Raw genomic sequence first — 18988 nt, forward strand, 5'->3', positions numbered from 1 at the left:
AGGAGGGAGGATATCATTTGAGATCTATATGTTTGCGGAGCCTGCTGCCACTGTAATTATTCTGGGACCACTGGTGTTATAATCACCTTTTACAAGAAAAGATCTTTTTAAATATCACCTCTAAATGCAACTATTGCAATTGTCTTTTGGTTGCCTTCTCAGACGTTTGCCTCTTCAAAAGGTCGTGTCCAACACTCCTGAGGTTATTTTTCAGTACTACCATGTTGATTGTGGCATCCTATTTCCTATGAGGCTCAAATATTAATATATTTTCCCCTTCCTGCCTCTGGATCACATATCCAGCTTTTGCCTTCAAGTTAAAAAAAAAATTAAAAATCTTTATTTTTATTCATTTGACAATTGTAAAACTGTGAACATTTAAAAGTTATGTTAGAAAGTGACCTTTTTTAAATTTTTTTTTTTTACTTTGTACATAAGACTCTCATGCAAGTTTGAGTTTTAAAACCATTCTAATAGGAAATTAGAAAGTGATTTTTATACACTTCTTTTTAAATTCCATTTGTAACCTGTAATTATTGAATAGAGTGATCATAACTTTTAAAACCTTGAATCACGCTTATCTATGCATTTGTAAGAGAATGTACCAGTGTGAGAATAGGACATCCTATTTGTGACTAAACTAATTTTGTTTATAGGCCAAACATACATTGACTTTTAATTTAATTTTGTAAATGCTTAGAAATTTTTAAAAATTATTTTGTTCATGTTCTACTTCAGCATGTTCAAAATCATCCTGTGATGGGAGACCCTGGCTCATTTCTGGACCCAGGCTTTAATCGTCTTTCTTTCTTTGGCATTCCTTAATATCTATGCCTTGAATATTGTCTATTCTACATGGATAACATTAGATAACCTTCAAAAAAGCTTTCTGAACATAAAGTGTCTTCATAAAATGATGATGATAGCACCTATTGTACCCAGAAATCATTGTTAAAGTCAAAATTGAGAATGAAAAGAACATGATATTTATCCAGCTGTATTCAACTATGACAGAACAAAAAACAGCAATTTTAGAATCAATATGAAATTTCCATTTCCATTTTCCCTCTACAGACTCATAATCTGAGTTTGTGATGGGTTGAATCTGTATTACTGGCCTGTTATCTGATCAGATACTCAGTACTGTAATTTGAGAAACTGTGAACTATCTATTGGTATGTAAAAACACAAACAATCTCCCTTGGTTCAGTTTTGTTTTAATTTAAAAATTTTAGCACACCTTCCTATCAAAGTCTTATTAGCACTGGCGACATCCAAGCCCACTCGGATGTCCTAATACCTACAGACAATACAGAACAAACTGGTTGTCTGGACTGGGCTATGTAGATTGCTGATCAAGTAATTTGTGTCAGGGATGCATTTCATTATGCCAGACCTGGAATAGGGGATTCTTAGAGGAGCCAAAAAGGGCACTAAAAGCCAGAGGACCAACCAAGTCAGCCTTTGAAAAAAACCAGAATTCCATGATTTGAGAGTCCAGGTCCATATACTAGTTCTGGTGGAGTTACACATAGATATCCAGGTGAGGGGGACTGGGGCAGGGGGGGTCACGGGAGGGTTGTCTCAGCACCAGGAGTTTAGAATTTGGAGGAAATAAGTTCAGAGGGAGAGAAAGAGAGTGGGTGTGGGTGAGAGATTCAATTAGTAATGAAAGATGACTACAAACAATGGTGGACATTTGTGACTTAGACTGAAAGGTAAATTTTGTGTTAGTGGGTTGAGCTATCTTAAAGAACAAAGGGTATCATAGATACTTCCCTAGGTAAGTTTTCATTTTACTAAGGACCCCAGGAAACATTGTATTTAAAAAAAAAAAACCCAAAAACAGATTATAAGGAGAATTTCAGCTACTTTGTTGGCTGGATGAAGTAGTTTTGAGAAGGTGGATCATTTAGGAGTCCCGTTTTCCATTTATCATCGTGGTTAAGAGGACAGAGACTATGGCCAAACTGCCTGATTTTGAATCTTAGATATGTGATTTAATAGCTTAGGACTTGGGCAATTCCTTGACCGTTTTATGCCTCAGTTTCCTCATCTTTAAAATGCAGAAAGCAATAGGACCTACTACATAAGATTGTTATGAGGAATAAATGAGTTAACATATATAACTCTTTCTAGCATAAAGCAATTGCTATGTAAGTTTAAGCAATTATTATTGTACAATAAGGCATATTGGGCTAGGGCAGGGATTCCCCTGATTTACACTAGGCAAATCACAAATACAACCTAGAAATGGGCAAGGTATATGGTGTGTTTGTACAGGCAACTGTCCTAAGCCTTAGTTATATCTGAGAGGTTCCTCAAACCTTGCCAGGGACATTTGCTAGATTTCTCCAGGTAACTTCCTCTTGGCTAGCACCTTACTATCACAGCCTGCAGGCACACTGCACCCCATGACAGCAGTGAAATTTGATGTGTGAAATATTTGAGTATATTTTTCAGCCTTTCACGGGTGTTGTAAATATTGTATCTAGAATTCTTGGGAATGTCATGGTCTGCGTAATCTTTGTATTTGCTCAGAACCAGGAGGCCATATGCTCATTGAGGAGACTAAGGAGAAAGAGGTTTGGGGAATAAACGTAACAGAGGATCTTGACTACCAGGCTAGGTGCTAATTTCCTGAGTAACTCCAGGTGTATCACCTAATATCAAGATCTGTTCTTACATCTATAAGGTATCAAAGATCAATTTATTCACCTCTTTGGTTGTCTAATTGCCTAGCCTATCTTTTAAACTTATTTTGTAAACAAACCCTTACTAAGAAGTTGTATATTTCTAAGCCTTATGTGGCATTAAAATTCTAGGTCCCTTAGAGCATTGCGCCTAACTTCTAGAAATTCCCTACAATGTATTTCAAGTCTGAGGCAAGGGAAGATAGCTAGTTTTCCCTTAGGCCCCAGACTTCCTTGGATTAGGAATCAGAAGACCTGAATTCAGATCCAATCAAATACACTGACTTGGTCAAGTTTCTTTACTTTTAGTAGTTAGTTTTTCATCTGTGAAATGAAAATAAAGCAACATTTAGGATGATGATCAAATTAGATACCACATAAAATCTTTTAAGACAATACCTTGGGGCTTCCCTGGTGGCGCAGTGGTTAAGAATCCTCCTGCCAGTGCAGAGGACATGGGTTCGAGCCCCGGTCTGGGAAGATCCCACATGCTGCTGAGCAACTAAGCCCGTGCACCACAACTACTGAGCCTGCGCTCTAGAGCCGTGAGCCACAACTACTGAGCCTGTGTGCTGCAACTACTGAAGCCCACGTGCCTAGAGCCCATGCTCCACAACAAGAGAAGCCACCGCAATGAGAAGCCCGTGGTCCGCAACGAAGAGTAGCCCCTGCTCGACGCAACTAGAGAAAGCCGTGCACAGGAACAAAGATGCAACGCAGCCAAAAATAAATAAATAAATAAATAAATAAATAAATAAATTTAAAAAAAGACAATACCTTGTTAAATAAGGTCTATTTTTCTTTTTTAATTTTATTTATTTATTTATTTATTTATTTATGGCTGTGTTGGGTCTTCGTTTCTGTGCGAGGGCTTTCTCCAGTTGCGGCAAGCGGGGGCCACTCTTCATCGCGGTGCGCGGGCCTCTCACTGTCGCGGCCTCTCTTGTTGCGGAGCACAGGCTCCAGACGCGCAGGCTCAGTAATTGTGGCTCACGGGCTTAGTTGCTCCGCGGCATGTGGGATCTTCCCAGACCAGGGCTCGAACCCGTGTCCCCTGCATTGGCAGGCAGATTCTCAACCACTGCGCCACCAGGGAAGCCCGGTCTATTTTTCTTAATTCTTACTTTCCTATCTTCTAGCTCTGATGGAACTTCTGGAGAAAGAGCCAATCCTATTATACTTGGTGGCAATATTGAAAAAAAAATTTTTTCCCCCGAAGGACCAAAGAATTTCATGTTTCTGAAAGATCATAAATTACTCCTTTTGTATGTAAATTGTAGAGATGTAGCCACTGACCAAGTATTATCCATAGAGAACAGTAATGTGAAGGTAGCCTGTCTTATTACTGAAGGAGAGATATTTCAGGATACCTTCATTTCCGGATCCCAAAAGGATGAGCTAATAAAGCACAATGGGCTAGAGGCCCAGCTGTGAGGTTAGGAGCCTAGATGGCAGAATTCCATGGATTGTTCTTGCTCTTTTGGGATCTGCAACATGAATAGACCTCAGTTGATCCAGGAATAGACTTCCTTTTGCAGCTAGAAAGAGGGGAAGCTGAAGGAGAGGTGAGTGTGCCTGGAATAGACAGGAGAATTGAACTTAATTTAGGGAGTTCTCGGGTATCCTCCTCTTGTTCATACACAGTAAGATTTTAATGACATTTTAAGTGAGAGCTGTTTACATTTTAAGAAGGAAATTCTCATACATTGGGTGAAAACAAACCCTGCCTGTACCTCAATCCTGAGCCACACTTCCTGTGTAGTGGTCCCTAAGTGATTCCTAAGAGCACAATCGCTGCATTTATTAAACTTTTTATTTACTAAGGAGTGGATAGTAGCATATGGGAGCAATGACAATAGCTGACTGATGAGAAAACAAAGAAATTCCAGTATTTTGCTCTTTTGAAAAAAGTCATTCAGAATTTAGTCATATTGGTTCAGCTGTTGTAACCAAAGACTGATAAGATAATAGAGGTCTTTGTGATGGTTTTGTACTGAAATCCTTTATCTTTATGATGCACTGGGGCCCTTTGAGTGGAAAGCTTTTAAAACTGCTGTTGGGTTCAGAACTCAACTTAGCTGCTAGTATACTGGGACAGGGGTTCCTTTCTCAGGCAGTCACCACAAAGTAACTTTTATCAGGGGACCTTCTGATAGACTGTTAGTTTCTTCAGCTTACCCTATTTATTTCTGTTGACTTTTTGCTGTCCTATTTTGTGACATTTAAAAGAAGGCTATATCAAAAAAGGCCAATGCTAAATGATGGACTGAGCTTGTGAAGTGGAGACATCACAGCCCATCTGATGTGTGAGGAGGCTGCAGTATGAGACACAGCAGTTTAACCAGGTTACCTGTGGGCAGAAAAGATCAAATGCAGCTTTATTTTATGACTAGCATTGTATTTTGTCTTTCTTCTTAAACAATGTCCATTAAAAAAATTAGAACTGACCAGGGAATTGACTCTTAAGAGCTTTTCTTTTCAACTGAATTTAAAATCTTTCTGGGTTGTTGGCTGAGTTCCTTGATTGATGCTGCTTGGAATTATTGTTAAGTTCTTTAATCCTTTCCAGGATTGATGTGGAAAAGTATATCTCTATCAGAATTCCACTCCGGTGTTACTGCCACCCCTCCCCATCGTTCCAAACACACTGTTCATGCCCAGGCTTCTTGTAATTTCATTGTTAAGTCCTATTAACTTTGTTAAAGTAGTATGTGATCCAATAAAGGAGAATGGTTAGATAGAAGTATTATTTTCAATTTGGTAGGACACATTTCTAGATAATGCCATTTGTTAATGTTAGTTTTATTTGGCTTGGTGAACATTGCGTTTTAACACTGTTGCCCTTCGTTTCATAAATATGAAGAAATAAAAAACATGCAGAGAAACTCACAAAAATTAATTTAGCCATCCTTGCTCATTCTCTTTCCCTCTCTCTCTACTTCCCTCTTTGTTTCTCCCCTCCCACCTCTCTTTCTTTTTCTCTCCCCCACATCCCCGTTTCTAATTGTCTCTCTTTCCACTGCTGTGCTTGTTTCTGGGTTTTCTCATTAGAAAAACTTAGTCATCACCACATAGCAGTGATCCACTTTCAGGGGACAGCCATTAAGAGAGTGACCCGTTTAAGACTTTTATATTGTAAAAGTCCTAGGTACGGGAATATTGTAAAAGAGGTGAGGCAAATCCATTTAGTGAAGTGCTCTGCAAGGTGCCTCCCTTGTCCAGATGTGGAGTCTTTAGGGACTTCCCAATGCCCAGTCTTATTTCTAGCACCACTGATTGTAATTATGTATATTTTACATGGGCAAAATTAACTAGCAGATTGTGGTGCTAACTTTTATGAGCTCATGAAAAAAAAAAGACTTAAATAAATTTTAAATGACTTTTAATTTTTCATTCTATATCAAGAAGGGATTTATCCTAATTGTCTTATTATTTTACCCAAATTATCATCTATTTTGAATTTTCTCTGTTGGCTTTGGGCCTAGGGACAGGTAGTTATAGTTTGTAAAGTTTAAAATAAATAGTCTATTTTAGTTAATTTTTTTCAAGTTCTTCAGATTATGACCAAAAAAGGCTAGAGGGCTGATTTTGAAACTGTTATGGTGAAAGATGGTATTTGAAAACTTTTGATGAGGGAAATTGCTGCTGTATTTACATTTTGAAAAGTGTTTCCTTATTTACGCACTATTGACTTCCTATTGAGACTCAAAATTTTAAGTACAACTGGTAAAAATTCAATGGATCAAACTCAGTAAATCTGAAGTCACTGGAATAAAGCCCCCTAAGAAAAAAATGTGTCAATTTTAAAGGTCTTTCCTAACTGAAGACCATTTTGTGATAGAGCCAAAGGTTAATAAAATCAGTAGTGAATGTAGCAATTTTACAGATAAGCTATTCACAACAAGTGTAGTTACTTGAATAAAAAGCTAATTCAGTTCTAAAATGCCACATGCAGTAGCAGTGAATAGCTGCTTTTAGGTGCTTTCTGGAGGAGGATAAAATACAGAATCACGGCACTCTTCTCTTCCAGCGTCCCTGGCTGCCTGTAAATTGCTGTGAATGGGGCTGTGGGCTGACAGGCTCTATTAAGACAAACTGCCTTTCTCATCGGAGAGATAAAATAAATCAGGTGTTTAGTCAAATTAAAATACTTCAGCTGGAGCAGGCCCTGGGGAGCACTGATCCACCTGACTAATCTAAGAGAAACTCAAGACAGATGTGGTTTGGGGTTAAAGACGACCCCATGGAAAAAAAAAAAGAAAAACACCAAAAAAAAAAAACCCCTACTGCACTGTCTTTGTAGTTGGAGAATAGATACAGTTTACAGCAGAGAGTGTCAGGCGCACACTGTGTGTGATATTGGATAAAAGCAGGCGCCCTAACTTGTAGAGAAGCTGTGTATGGAAGCTCTTTTTTGCTGGTTCCCTTTTTTTGGTTTATGAAACTACTTCTGTTTTTGTGGAGGAGAGACTATTTTCTGGCAATGCTTTTTAGAGAATCATTTTAAGATAGCCTGAAGGATGTAAAACGGATGATGTAGGCAGCTACTGATGACCTCTGCTGGCCTGGGCAGATCCTCAGGATCTGATCTGCTTTTTTTCTAAGTGATTTAAGACAAGATATTCTTAACATAGAGTTAGCCTACCTCATAAGAGCATTCTATTGGGTTGGCCAAAAAGTTCATTCGGTTTTAAGTAAAAATAAAAGACACATTTTTCATTTTCACAAAGAACTGTATTGAACAATGTATTCATTAACCAAACGAACTTTTTGGCCAACCCAACGTATGGTCGTTTGCCTTCCTTAATATGTATTTAGGCTGCCCCACTATGTCCCATAAATTGTCTGCTTTTTCAGCAACTCTCGCAGTTGTAGTTCCTTTGCTATGGCAAAGTTTCATGTTCAATTAAACTAGTATTTTTGAGATGAAATAACTTGTGTTCGCAGGTTGGTTGGTCAGCGTGATTTAGATTTGACGTTGCTTTTATTATAGCTACATACATATTTGCTGTTAATTAAAACAAAAATCCAGCACCATGGATTTTAAATACCTGGGTTTAAACCACTATATGTGAACAAATACAATGGGTATAGAACAGAAAAATGACTACACACACACACACACATACATATATGTATATATAGTCGCTTGGGGATCAAATTAACTAGAAATCAATTTACACCATACAACAGCTTACTTTCTCTAAATGTGTAGGCTAATGTGTGTGTGTGTGTGTGTGTGTGTGTATACATATATATCCATATGTGTATTTCCCATTTGAAGGGCAATTTTAGATTTGTTTTACTACTACATTTCATTCCAACTGCATTTGTCATGCCACTCACATCTATTCAAAATATATGTGTGCTTCTCAAATTTAAGGAAAAGATAACAACAGCTTTATATGAGTACCCAACTCTTCAATTTAAACATACTGATCTCTGGCTTGTTTTCTTCTTAAACATGTATCTTTTAAGTTCAATGAAAGACTTATTTAGGCGTCATTGAATTTTTACAATTAAACAATTTGAGTGTCATGCTGATTTGTAAAAAGATTCAGTTAAATGGTGTTATTCTGTAAATTCAGAAATACACGTCTATTAGTATTGGAAGCACCAATGCATTTATAGACCTGTTGGCTTCACCTTGAACAGAAGAGGCTAAGAAGCCATTTGTGTGTTATCTTCAGCTTCTCTGTTTCCTATGCAGAGGAGAAAGGGAAATATATTGAAGATTTTTGAAAAGACAAAGTTTAACCTGGGAGAGAAGAGAAAATTTTCCAGTCTTTACTGGAGAATCTAAATACCAGATTCGACTCTTGTATTGGTCCTTGCCCAAAATTTCCAATGAATGCTCTTCTTTATTAACAAAATTTCCAATGAATGCTCTTCTTTATTAACAAAGAATTATGGTACGGTAACTTTCCCAGTATCCAGTTAAGTCTTCTCTTAACTCACCTCATATACATAGGTATAACAAGATAATTACACATAGATCAGAATGTTGCCAAAAAGTATATGTAATAAACCCCATTTATCTGTTCTCATAACTTTCCAAACTATTCTCCACACTGTAGCCAGAACACCCACATCATCTCTTGTTTAAAGTACTTCAGTGATTTTGAAATTTTCTTAGAATAAACATGAAGTTCATCCAGCGTGGTCTATAAGGAGCTGAATGGTGTGAACTTTTCCTACCTTCCTAGCCTCATTTGGTCCTCTACTCTCCTTTGTTTTTCTTATTTAAGTTTTACTACCTTCTTTCAATTTCTGGAACACACTGACACTCTCCACCACCACCTTCCCCCTCACAGGACCTTTGCCTATGTTGTTTTCTGCTACTGAAAAGCTCCTTGACCACCCTCCAACTCTTTGCCTAGTTAACTCTTCATCTTCCTGTTAACTTGTTACTTTGTCAGGCATAACTTCCCTACACTTGAGCCTCCCAAACTTGGTTCAATCTCCCCCCAAATGTCTGTCCTGTTTATAATTCTTATTTAGTTGTAGTTTACATTTATATGTGTGATTACTTGATTAAGGTGAAAGGGAACTGTGCATTTTCTTGGTATGGTATCAGTATCCTTAGTTCTTGATATAGTACCTGAGATTCAAGAAATATTTTTTTAATTAAAATTTAATGAAATGAGTAAGTAAATTCCATACTTGTTTTATGTCTTCTCATTCCTATATATCATTAACATTTATATTAGTTGAGCTTGTTGTGCTTTGGAGGAGATTTTTATGATCCCCTCCAAGAACCTGATTTTGTATTTTAACATTTCTGGATCAAGAAGTTCTTTCTTTCACCAAGCTGAAATTCCTATTGCTGAAATAAAAACTCATTAAAAAAAATCACTTTCAGTAGCTAGAAGGAACAGCTGGTCACTATCCTTGATGCAGTGTTTGTTTCCTTATCCGTGGAGTACATTTTCTAACATCATTTCACTATCTTATTTTTCTTTTAATTTTGATTTTAGGCCACCTTTCAGCTCAGTAAATCTTTAAGGGATATGGGATATTGACAGTTTATTTATGTATTTACTTATTTAGTTTTAAGGACTTTAATTGGCATTAAGAATACCAAGGTAATTCTAAATATTGTAGCTTATCAGCCTTACCTTGTGGGAATCATATACTAGTACGTGCTAGCCAGCATCACCTGAAGGCTCGCTTTTCCCTGCACCCACTCAAAAAATAGGCCCATTCCTAATTAAAATACGTTCAGATTCTCAGATTGTCCTGGTGCTTTCCCAGCAGGAATGAGGGGGTTTCATAAGGAGATTAGAAGTCTCCTCTTCCACACACACAAAAATTGGCAATCTTTATCTCTTTTGACAGCTGGTGGCATCTTTCTGAACAGCTTTCAAAGCATAGATCATTTCTTCATAATGAAACCTGTGTGCTCAAATACAGTGGGTTGTGGGTTGAAATTCTTATCTTATACTATGGCAAAATGCTCTAATTTAGATTCACAAAAGGATTCTGTACCCTTTACTTAGGAGAGCTGTGCAATTTGCCCATAAATAGACTGTTCAGCACCATTAGTGCATATCGTAGGTGTGCAGCGACATCATAACCTTTTCAACCTCGAATGTGTTTTTTCCCTTTGAAGAGTGACAAATGACAAAGGGGTGAGGGAGCCCCCCCAAGCAACGTTATTGCCTTTAAGGATGAACTTGGGAACTTTAGCTTGATCCCCTCACCAGAAAAAAAATCAGTTTCAATTCTTTCTTACCTGAGGCAAGACAGATTTTTTTTTTCTTTCTGTAGCACTCATCCCGTGGCCAAGAGTGACCTCTGACTTCTGAGATTCAGAGACAGATCTTTGCACAATAGAAAAATTTTATGAGGGCAGTGATCAGAAAATTCCTAAGTAACATTATTTAAGCACCTATTATGTCTTAGATCCTCTGTCGGTCATTGCGGGTAGAGGTTGATTATAGAATATTAATACAACCCATAGTTTCTAATCTTTGGTACTAAATAGCATAAGATTCCTAGCTTGATCAGATAGATTTGGGTGGGGAGGGAAGGGGAATGTGGTGAAAGGGAGAGAATGGAGTAGGTTGTTCTGTTTTGTTTTGTTTTAAAGAGCAAGAGGGAAGAGTGAGTGAGAATTGTATTGGCAACAGTCCTTTTTCTTGGCAGGGGCGATGACTAACCCTAGCGTTCATTCCATTGCTACTCCATAGAGCTCCTGCACTTACAGTGACCTCCACTTATTGTCCCAGATATTTAAGTGTCCCAGGGTAGTCCCTTCCTAATTCTGCCCACCCACTCGCTTCCCTAATTCATTCAGACTTTTCTCAAACTTGTGAGATATCTTTTCGCTTCCATTTTAGGTACACCTGAGAGCTTGGCAGAAAAAGAACGGCAGCTCTCTACCATGATTACCCAGCTGATCAGTTTACGGGAGCAGCTCCTGGCAGCGCATGATGAACAGAAAAAACTGGCAGCCTCACAAATTGAGAAACAACGGCAGCAAATGGACCTTGCTCGCCAACAGCAAGAACAGGTGAGCCCTGCAAAAGGAGCTGATGAACTGGAGGTGTGGAATGTGCCAAGCTCAGCGAGTAATCACATTGATTGGTTTATTTGTCATAAGCCTTCCTAAAAAAAAGAAGGAAAGAAAGAAGCCTTCTGGAAATCCAGGGTCACTGAGAATACTGAGGGAATATATGTGGAGGACAAAGAAAGGCGTCATAGCAACTGGGCATAACTGAAATGATAACATTGTTCCAGAACATTTGGATTTGATTAATTACTTGGGGATACTTATTCATGTAGGCATCACGTATATTCCCAATGTAGCTTAACCATGAGTAAATTGCTTTTCTCTGGGCCTTACTCTTCTCTCACCCAGTAAAGGAGGATCCTGGTCTAGAAAAACTTTGAGAATCTTTCAGTTCACTGGTTCAAGCTAGGGTGACCATATGTCTCAGTTTTTCCAGAATAGCTCTGGTTAATGTCTGTTTTCCAGAGTAATTATTAATACTCCCCTCTTCCACTTGCAAAAGTTGTCCTGGTTTGGATGATAAATTATATGGTCACTTTATTTATAGCATAGGTAAATCATTAAAAACAAATTAACACATGGCTCCTGGAAGAATTTGACTTCATTGATTTGGAAGTGAGAAGGAAGAAAAATAGCAAAGTTTGTGTGTATCTTTTAAAAAATAAATCACTTTCCCAAATGTTTTTCCTGTCTCATAAGAGTGCATTAATCTAATAACAATGATCCTATAGAGTAGTCCCTGATGCTTTAGATCAGATAGACCCAAATTAATGTGCAGTTTTTAGGAATCTGACATTATTACTGGAATTATCTTTTCAGTTAAATGTATTTTATAGGGGTATATAGAGCAATATATGCTCTGTTGATTTTAATGAGTTGTGACGTGTGGTATTTTATATGCTTGAATATTTGCCCACATGTAGGGATATGGACTCAGCCCCTAATGGAAAATAACATAAAGGAACACTGTAAAAAATCAGAAGTTAGAATGTCATTTAGCTATCCAGAGATGACACAGTAATTAACTATTGACACTTGTGAATAAGCTAGCACAAATTAATCTTGACACATTTGCAGACGAGTGATATCTTACAGTGAACACTTTGTAATTATATTTCAAAATGAAAATTAAATGACACTTAAAACTAGGTTGTCATGCTCAATGAAGCGAACATGTAGCTCAACCGATTGGCAAATAAAATTCAGAATTTGAGCCACATGGTGCTTATGTACCATACTTCACTGTGTCAAACCCATACATCTAGAGTGGATGATAGTAATTGCACTGTGGTGTTTTGGATGCATTTCTATGCAGCACTTTATCATTTAGGAGGGACCATCAATATTAGATGTCTAGTGGTGTTTCACTGGATGGCTAAGAGGAAATAAATATTCAGAGATCCAGCATGTATACCTAGAATTGCAGAGTGAGTTGTCCATTTCTGATTTGAATGGTGATAGGCAGAGTGGGCCTTTCCAAACTGATTAAATACTGTTTCCATTTTGCTTATAAAGCTTTGGGGAGGAGTGATCCCATTTCTCAAGCTGTACCCTTCGTTAGGGGTAGCTTTATCATGACTTCCAGTATGAACCAGTCATCACCAGAAACCATTAAGCCACATTTGGGGGCAGATTGCTATTTGTCATCTTCTGCTGAAAGGAATGTGATTTGGGTGTGTCCCTCTACTCTATGCTAAAATATCAAAAGGACTCAGGAAGTATACAGCTGAGGGCTGGTTCACACCCATTTCCACTTCCAACATTGTCCATTCTAGAATATTTTGGAAATAGAAGGAATAGGAAGAACATAACTCTTGCCTATAGGGCACCACTAAACCAAGTCCTTCTAAGTGCTTTCTGGCCATTTTTTTCTCTGGCTTCCTAGGTTGGCAGTGAGTGTTTTCAGTAAGGGGCATTCCCATGGGCTTCAGACTCCAGCAGCTCAGATTTTGAGGTAATAAGTAGCCTGACACCTAACTCCTGTTTTATAGTAAACACCATTATCCTACAGAAGTTCCCTGCTCTCCTGAGGGGCAGATTTCAGTCTTCAATAGGGCTTGCATTAAGTAGTTAATGTTTCTTTTTATAGACGAGATGAAATGCTAAGATGTTGAATTTGATTGTTGGGTGAAGCAGGGAATACAAAACTTGTATGTGGATCCTGTACTGTAAAACTAACACATTACCCTCAAAAGGATGTGAATAAATATTAAATTGTGTTTGTTTTTAAAAATGCTTTGTACATTACACATTATATCAACAAAAAAAAGATAAAGGTTTTTGCCTTTTGCTGTATTTTTTTGGCACTCCCTTGACAATATTTGTGTTATCAGTTCTGAAAATCTTTACAGTAGAAAAGGTTTCACCAAAGTAGCCATATTATAAGTAATAGAAAGTTCTTTCCTATCTTTGCTTACAGATTTTACTTTTTAAATACAAATTAAGCTCCTTAGAAGAATGTAGCCAGAGTTTTCCTGTTTTTATTCTTCAAGGATGAGAGTTTGAAATTCCCATTCTTTCCAGATGACCAGTGCAGATATAGATGAACTGCTCACAGATGTAATACAAGGGGGTAGTTTTCATGTACAGGTAAAGATTTAGGGGCAAGCAGAGAGATGGCACCTGTTTGAAATATTTCCTTTTCTCCAACTTTCTGATTCTGCCTCTCTCATTTTATAGGAACTCTTTCATGTAGAAGTACAGTAAAGCATCCTTGTAATACCAGGAGAGGTACCTGAGGTAATGGCAAAGGTGTAAGCATTTCATTTTAACTTAATGAAACTTTATTTCTGATAGATTGCAAGACAACAGCAGCAACTTCTGCAACAGCAGCACAAAATTAATCTCCTGCAGCAACAGATCCAGGTCAGTGTATTTTATTACTCTCGTCTGATTATACTTAGATACTTTTCTCCTTGAAAATGGAATTTAAAATGCTGCAAATGCACCCTTCTCTTATAAACAGCACCAATAGGGCTGTTTGTTATTCAGGGATGTTGTATACAACTGTATAAGTGGATGTAGAAAATATCGACTTGGTGGTAGTCTAAGCATTCTTTTCTGATGTGACGCGTAAGCAGAATAAACCTTATCTTTTTTTCCTTCTGCCATTTGCCTAACACAACCTGGTGGAAACCTAATGGTTTCCAAGGTAGCATACACATGCTAGTTTTATTGCCACAAACTACTTGCTGCTTTATATTTTACCATCTAATAGTATCATGGGTAGAAGCTTATGTTTATTTGCTTGTTAGGACTGTCTGGGCCAATTATGAGAAGAATCTTATGACCTAGGAAAAGGTTGGTAATAATTAATTTGTTCTTTAACAGATATTAACTGCATTTCTGCTAGGCACTGAAGAGAACATAAAGATTAATAAGTAATTGTCTGTCTTCAAGAAGCTTATAGTCTAGAAAGGAAGAAAAACTTGTTCTTGAATAATTGTAACACACTTCAGAAATTCCTTTTTCTTTTGTTTTCTTTCTTTTTTTTTCATTTCTTTTCTTTTCTTTTCTCTTTTTTTTTTTTTTTTTGTGGCAGGTTAACACAATATGTAGATCATAATTGCATGGGCCTGGGAAAGAATTCTGATTTCTGTCATTCCTTTAGAAATTTGATCGTTAATTCAGCTAACAGCTTTTTGACATAGGTAAGGGAAGTGGTCTCCATTTTTGAATAGGAACATAGGTGTGTGACTTCTAGAAAGCCTTAGAATAAGCAACTGGTTGTCTGGTGATTAATCCTCGGGAATATTGATCCCAGAGTTATATGTATCCACCACAGTCTCTGGGTTTCTCTTGGTTGCTGTAGATATTTTCTAACCACTGGGATCTATGGTTCAGCCTAGTTGGGGCGGTATATTCTGAATTATATTAGTCCTTTCCTTGAGATTAATATCACACCTTCCTATATTTTAAAAAATCATTTACATAAAGTCATAACTTATTTCACCTCACTGATGAAAGCCAGTGATTTTAACTTAGATTTTTGCTTCATTTTGTAATCACACTTAGTGTTCCAGGTAGTAGTCACTGCATTTAAAATACCAATTTGGTGCCTGAAGAAGTACCTGTACCTAATTTGGCATTTTGTCCAGGTGTCTTTACTAGGAGGTCTTAACCAGTGTTTGTTGTTGTTGTTGCTGTTTTAATTAGTTCTGATTCTATATTCCATACTCAAGTCTGTATGTTTCAAAATAAAGAATCCAAACATAGAGGAGACTGTATATCTCTGGCATTTGGGACAGTCAGCCTTTATAATTAAATCTTGAAATAATTTCTCATCCTGATACCTCATGACTCATGCTGAGATCCTTAATTAAATAACTGTCCAGGTGTTCCCTTGTTCTGCCCTTATTAGAATTTTCAGTGTGTCTCCCACTGCTAAGGTCAAGATTTTTAGCCTGTGGCTTCCTACATTTTTCTCTAGATCCCTCTCTAAGAACTCAGTAGGTGTTAAATAACCTAACCTGATCATTTAGTTCTCTCTGTTTCTCCTATTTGTAAAGCAGAAATGGAAGAAATTCCCTGAGATGTTCTCATATCAGTTACTTACTATTAATGTTTTTACTACCTCTTTATTACTTACTTCTTTGTTTATTTTGAATATATTTCACTTCTTAGTCCAAAGTTGTTTGCATTAACTGGCTGTCTTAATTGACGTTTGCCTGTTGTACTGAGGATCTCAGATGAATAGCAACAAAATCAAAGTATTTTAATGAAATATTATAGGCATTTATTGATTACATATGATTTTATAGTTATAACTTGACTATATAAAGTTGATATCTTTTTCAGGAAACTATAGGACATGATCTTAAAATATTATTCATCAGAATGTTCAATTTGAGAAGACAAGAAAGTTGGTTTTTCAAGTGTTTTAATAGAAGTTTAATTGCTTTTAAATTTGTAGATATTTCTCATTGTTTAAATTTTAAAAAATTGAAGCTAATCAGGCCTTGATCTCAGCAGTATAAATTATAAAATCATAGAGATATTCAAAATAGTTACATTAATTTTAGAAATATGGGATTCTTTGTAACATGAATTCATATTTTAAAAAATAAGAGGAGGCAATAACCTATATTTATAGTTTATTCTGTCCTGAGCTACTGCTTCACTGCATATCTTGTCAGTATTTATCTTATCGAGCATAAGACCATTCAAAGAATTTTTCAAATACTGAAAAACACTTCTCCTTACACAAAACATATTAATCTCTGACACTTACAAAGCATGTATTTGATATTCAGACTTCTAGTTGTTTTTTTGGAAGGGGAATGGGTTCACTGTATTTTCAAATAAGGTTTTTGACCAGCCATAGGCGTGATCAAATTTAGGAGAGAGACTGTTGTTGGACTAATTTTAATTTGAGCAAAATATGAGATTTAAGAAATGCTTCAAACATGTTTCTATCATGAAACATTCTCCCTTTTGAAAACAAAACAGAGTAAGGTAGTAAATACAAAACCTTTCTCTTCTGAAAGCAAATGAATACAGCGACAATTTGAGATCCCAAGTTTGACCTTTTTCCTTCTTTTAAAATCTTGTATCCTAGAACCTATTTGCTAACATGGTCAGCAAGATTAAGCCATGGCAATTGGCCATAGATCCCAAGTATCAGGTGGTTACATTCACCTGATGCTTGGGATCTAGGTACATACATAGATCTAAATAATACATCTAAAGATTATTCTTTACTTCTAGTTCAGAATGCTGACTTCTGAATTAGTACTGTTGTTTTGAAATTTGCAAGCTGTACTAGGAAGAAAGGGAAGAGTGTCTAACCTCTTATAACAACCACACACAAACACATCTGGGTCTGTTATAATGGAAGCAAATGAAAACCTGGATGGTTTGCATACTGAAAAGCAGGATTTTTCATTAGCGATAGGAAAAGGCATGATTAAGATAGTATTGTAAAAGTCCACGTGCTTATTTTATTTGCAGTCCTTCAAAACTTATTCTGTATATGTAGTTAAAAATTATTTCATTTATATATTTTTTCCTTTAATATAATTTTAATGTAATTTTGCCTTGGTAAATTCTAATTAAATTTTTAAAGGGATACTTTTAAGACCATATATGGTCTTTAAGCCGTGTTGAAACCATAAGATGAATGATTTTGTGAACTAATGTTTTTACACTTTTGAGGAGTCAATTTTTACCATTTAAAAATCAGGTTAATAACTTGAAATGATTATTAAAATCCTTGAATGTCAACAGATCTTTTAGGAGGCTGTTTGCTTAGTGAATTCAAATCCCTCTGTTTGTGCTTTGGGGAAAATGGCGATACCTCTAATTTGTTACATATTAAGTAATTCCCCGGATATGGAGCCCAAAATAGACACTTTTGATATTTCCAAGACAGAAATAGCACAGTTTTTATTAACTTTGTGGATAGCAAAACTAATAGATCATGGAATATGGATCCTTGGATTATGAGAATGTTGATTCTCATGTTATAATTCCAAAGGACAAATAACTGCTTTAGTAATTTCTTCCTCTTTCTCCCACACCATAGTATCTTAGCCAATCTTTTGAAGCATTTTACTTATGAGTTATGTTGACTAGGAAACAAAATTCAGTTTGAATCCATTGGGCATATCAACACATATTTATAGCATTTTAATCAAACATTAAATGTAAGTCTAATCTAAGCAAACCGGAAAATATTTTATAAATCTTGATTTCTTGATCCGTCCATATATTTATTCATCTAACCTCATTTGACCATGTCATGGCTTTTGAATCTAAAGATATTCTTCATGGATACAATATACCACATTCTTTGGTTTTGATAGCGTGTCAGTAGGAACATATTTAACGATGGCATTTCATTGCTAGAACTTAATCTTTGCAAGAGAATTCACCTTATTAAAATATCTCTGTGAGAAACTTACTTTTTCAGACATGAATGGTGTGATCCAAATATTGATCCAAATATCTCTTTAGACCCCTCCTTACAGGTGGCATCCTTGCCTCACATCACTGACCAAACAACAGTGGTCTCTTAAGAAGGGACTGATTGGCTGGGATTTTATTTGGGCAGTTGGCCTCCTGGGCCAGAGCCAATGATTTAGTCAATTCATATACATATACATTTTTGGGTAAAATTGTGAAACTTGAAATTCTTAGCTCAGTTCTTTGTTAATCTTTATGATTAGTATATAATATTCATTGTCCTTCCCTCACAATTTAATACATGAATTAGATGGTGAACTCAGTCTGTGGAAGGCCTGAACTAATGCCATTGCTGCTGCTTTGCAGATACTTTCTCTTTTCTGAAAACTTTCTCTTTTAAATGCTCTAATACATACTGCTTATTTACACAGCCAAGTGTTTGTCTCTTCACTGAAGCTTCACTCTATTCTTTAGAGTATGTGAGTATTTTTCATATATAGTGTTTTCTATTTTGATTATAATATATTCATCTGTGCTATTCACATATTTTGTGTCTCTGTGTGTTTGTCATGTGGTTGAGTGCCGTTAAATGTGTGTTCTCCTTTCTTCCTACGTAACCAGTAGACATAGACATATCGATATTATGAGCAGGGAGGTAGGTGATTGTTCTTGAACCAGTAAACAGAATAATTTGAGATGTACTCTCACCTTTTAAGGAGATAAACCTTGTCTTTTCTTTCCTTCAGTATGATTAACTACAGGCATTTCAGGTATCTGCTGAGCAGAATAAGGACTACCTTTTCATGTGAAGTAGTTGTCTAAAGATCAGAAATAATTACTTTGTACATTAGCCTTCATGGCCTGCATGACCTGGTTA

At 36.5% G+C, this 18988-nt stretch overlaps 1 protein-coding gene across 19 annotated transcripts in view; it reads left to right on the forward strand.

Moving 5' to 3' along the window:
* Positions 1-18988, forward strand: part of SOX6 (SRY-box transcription factor 6) — a 640888-nt gene that overhangs the window by 409516 nt on the left and 212384 nt on the right. For all 19 annotated transcript variants that reach the window (XM_057553078.1, XM_057553079.1, XM_057553081.1 and 16 more), the window contains 2 exons: positions 11036-11208; positions 14005-14073. In XM_057553078.1, coding sequence (XP_057409061.1) covers positions 11036-11208; positions 14005-14073 — 242 coding nt within the window. The remainder of the gene's footprint in view (positions 1-11035; positions 11209-14004; positions 14074-18988) is intronic.

This window comes from Balaenoptera acutorostrata, chromosome 9 (genome assembly GCF_949987535.1).
Source record: "Balaenoptera acutorostrata chromosome 9, mBalAcu1.1, whole genome shotgun sequence".
In the NCBI taxonomy this organism is placed as follows: Eukaryota; Metazoa; Chordata; class Mammalia; order Artiodactyla; family Balaenopteridae; genus Balaenoptera; species Balaenoptera acutorostrata.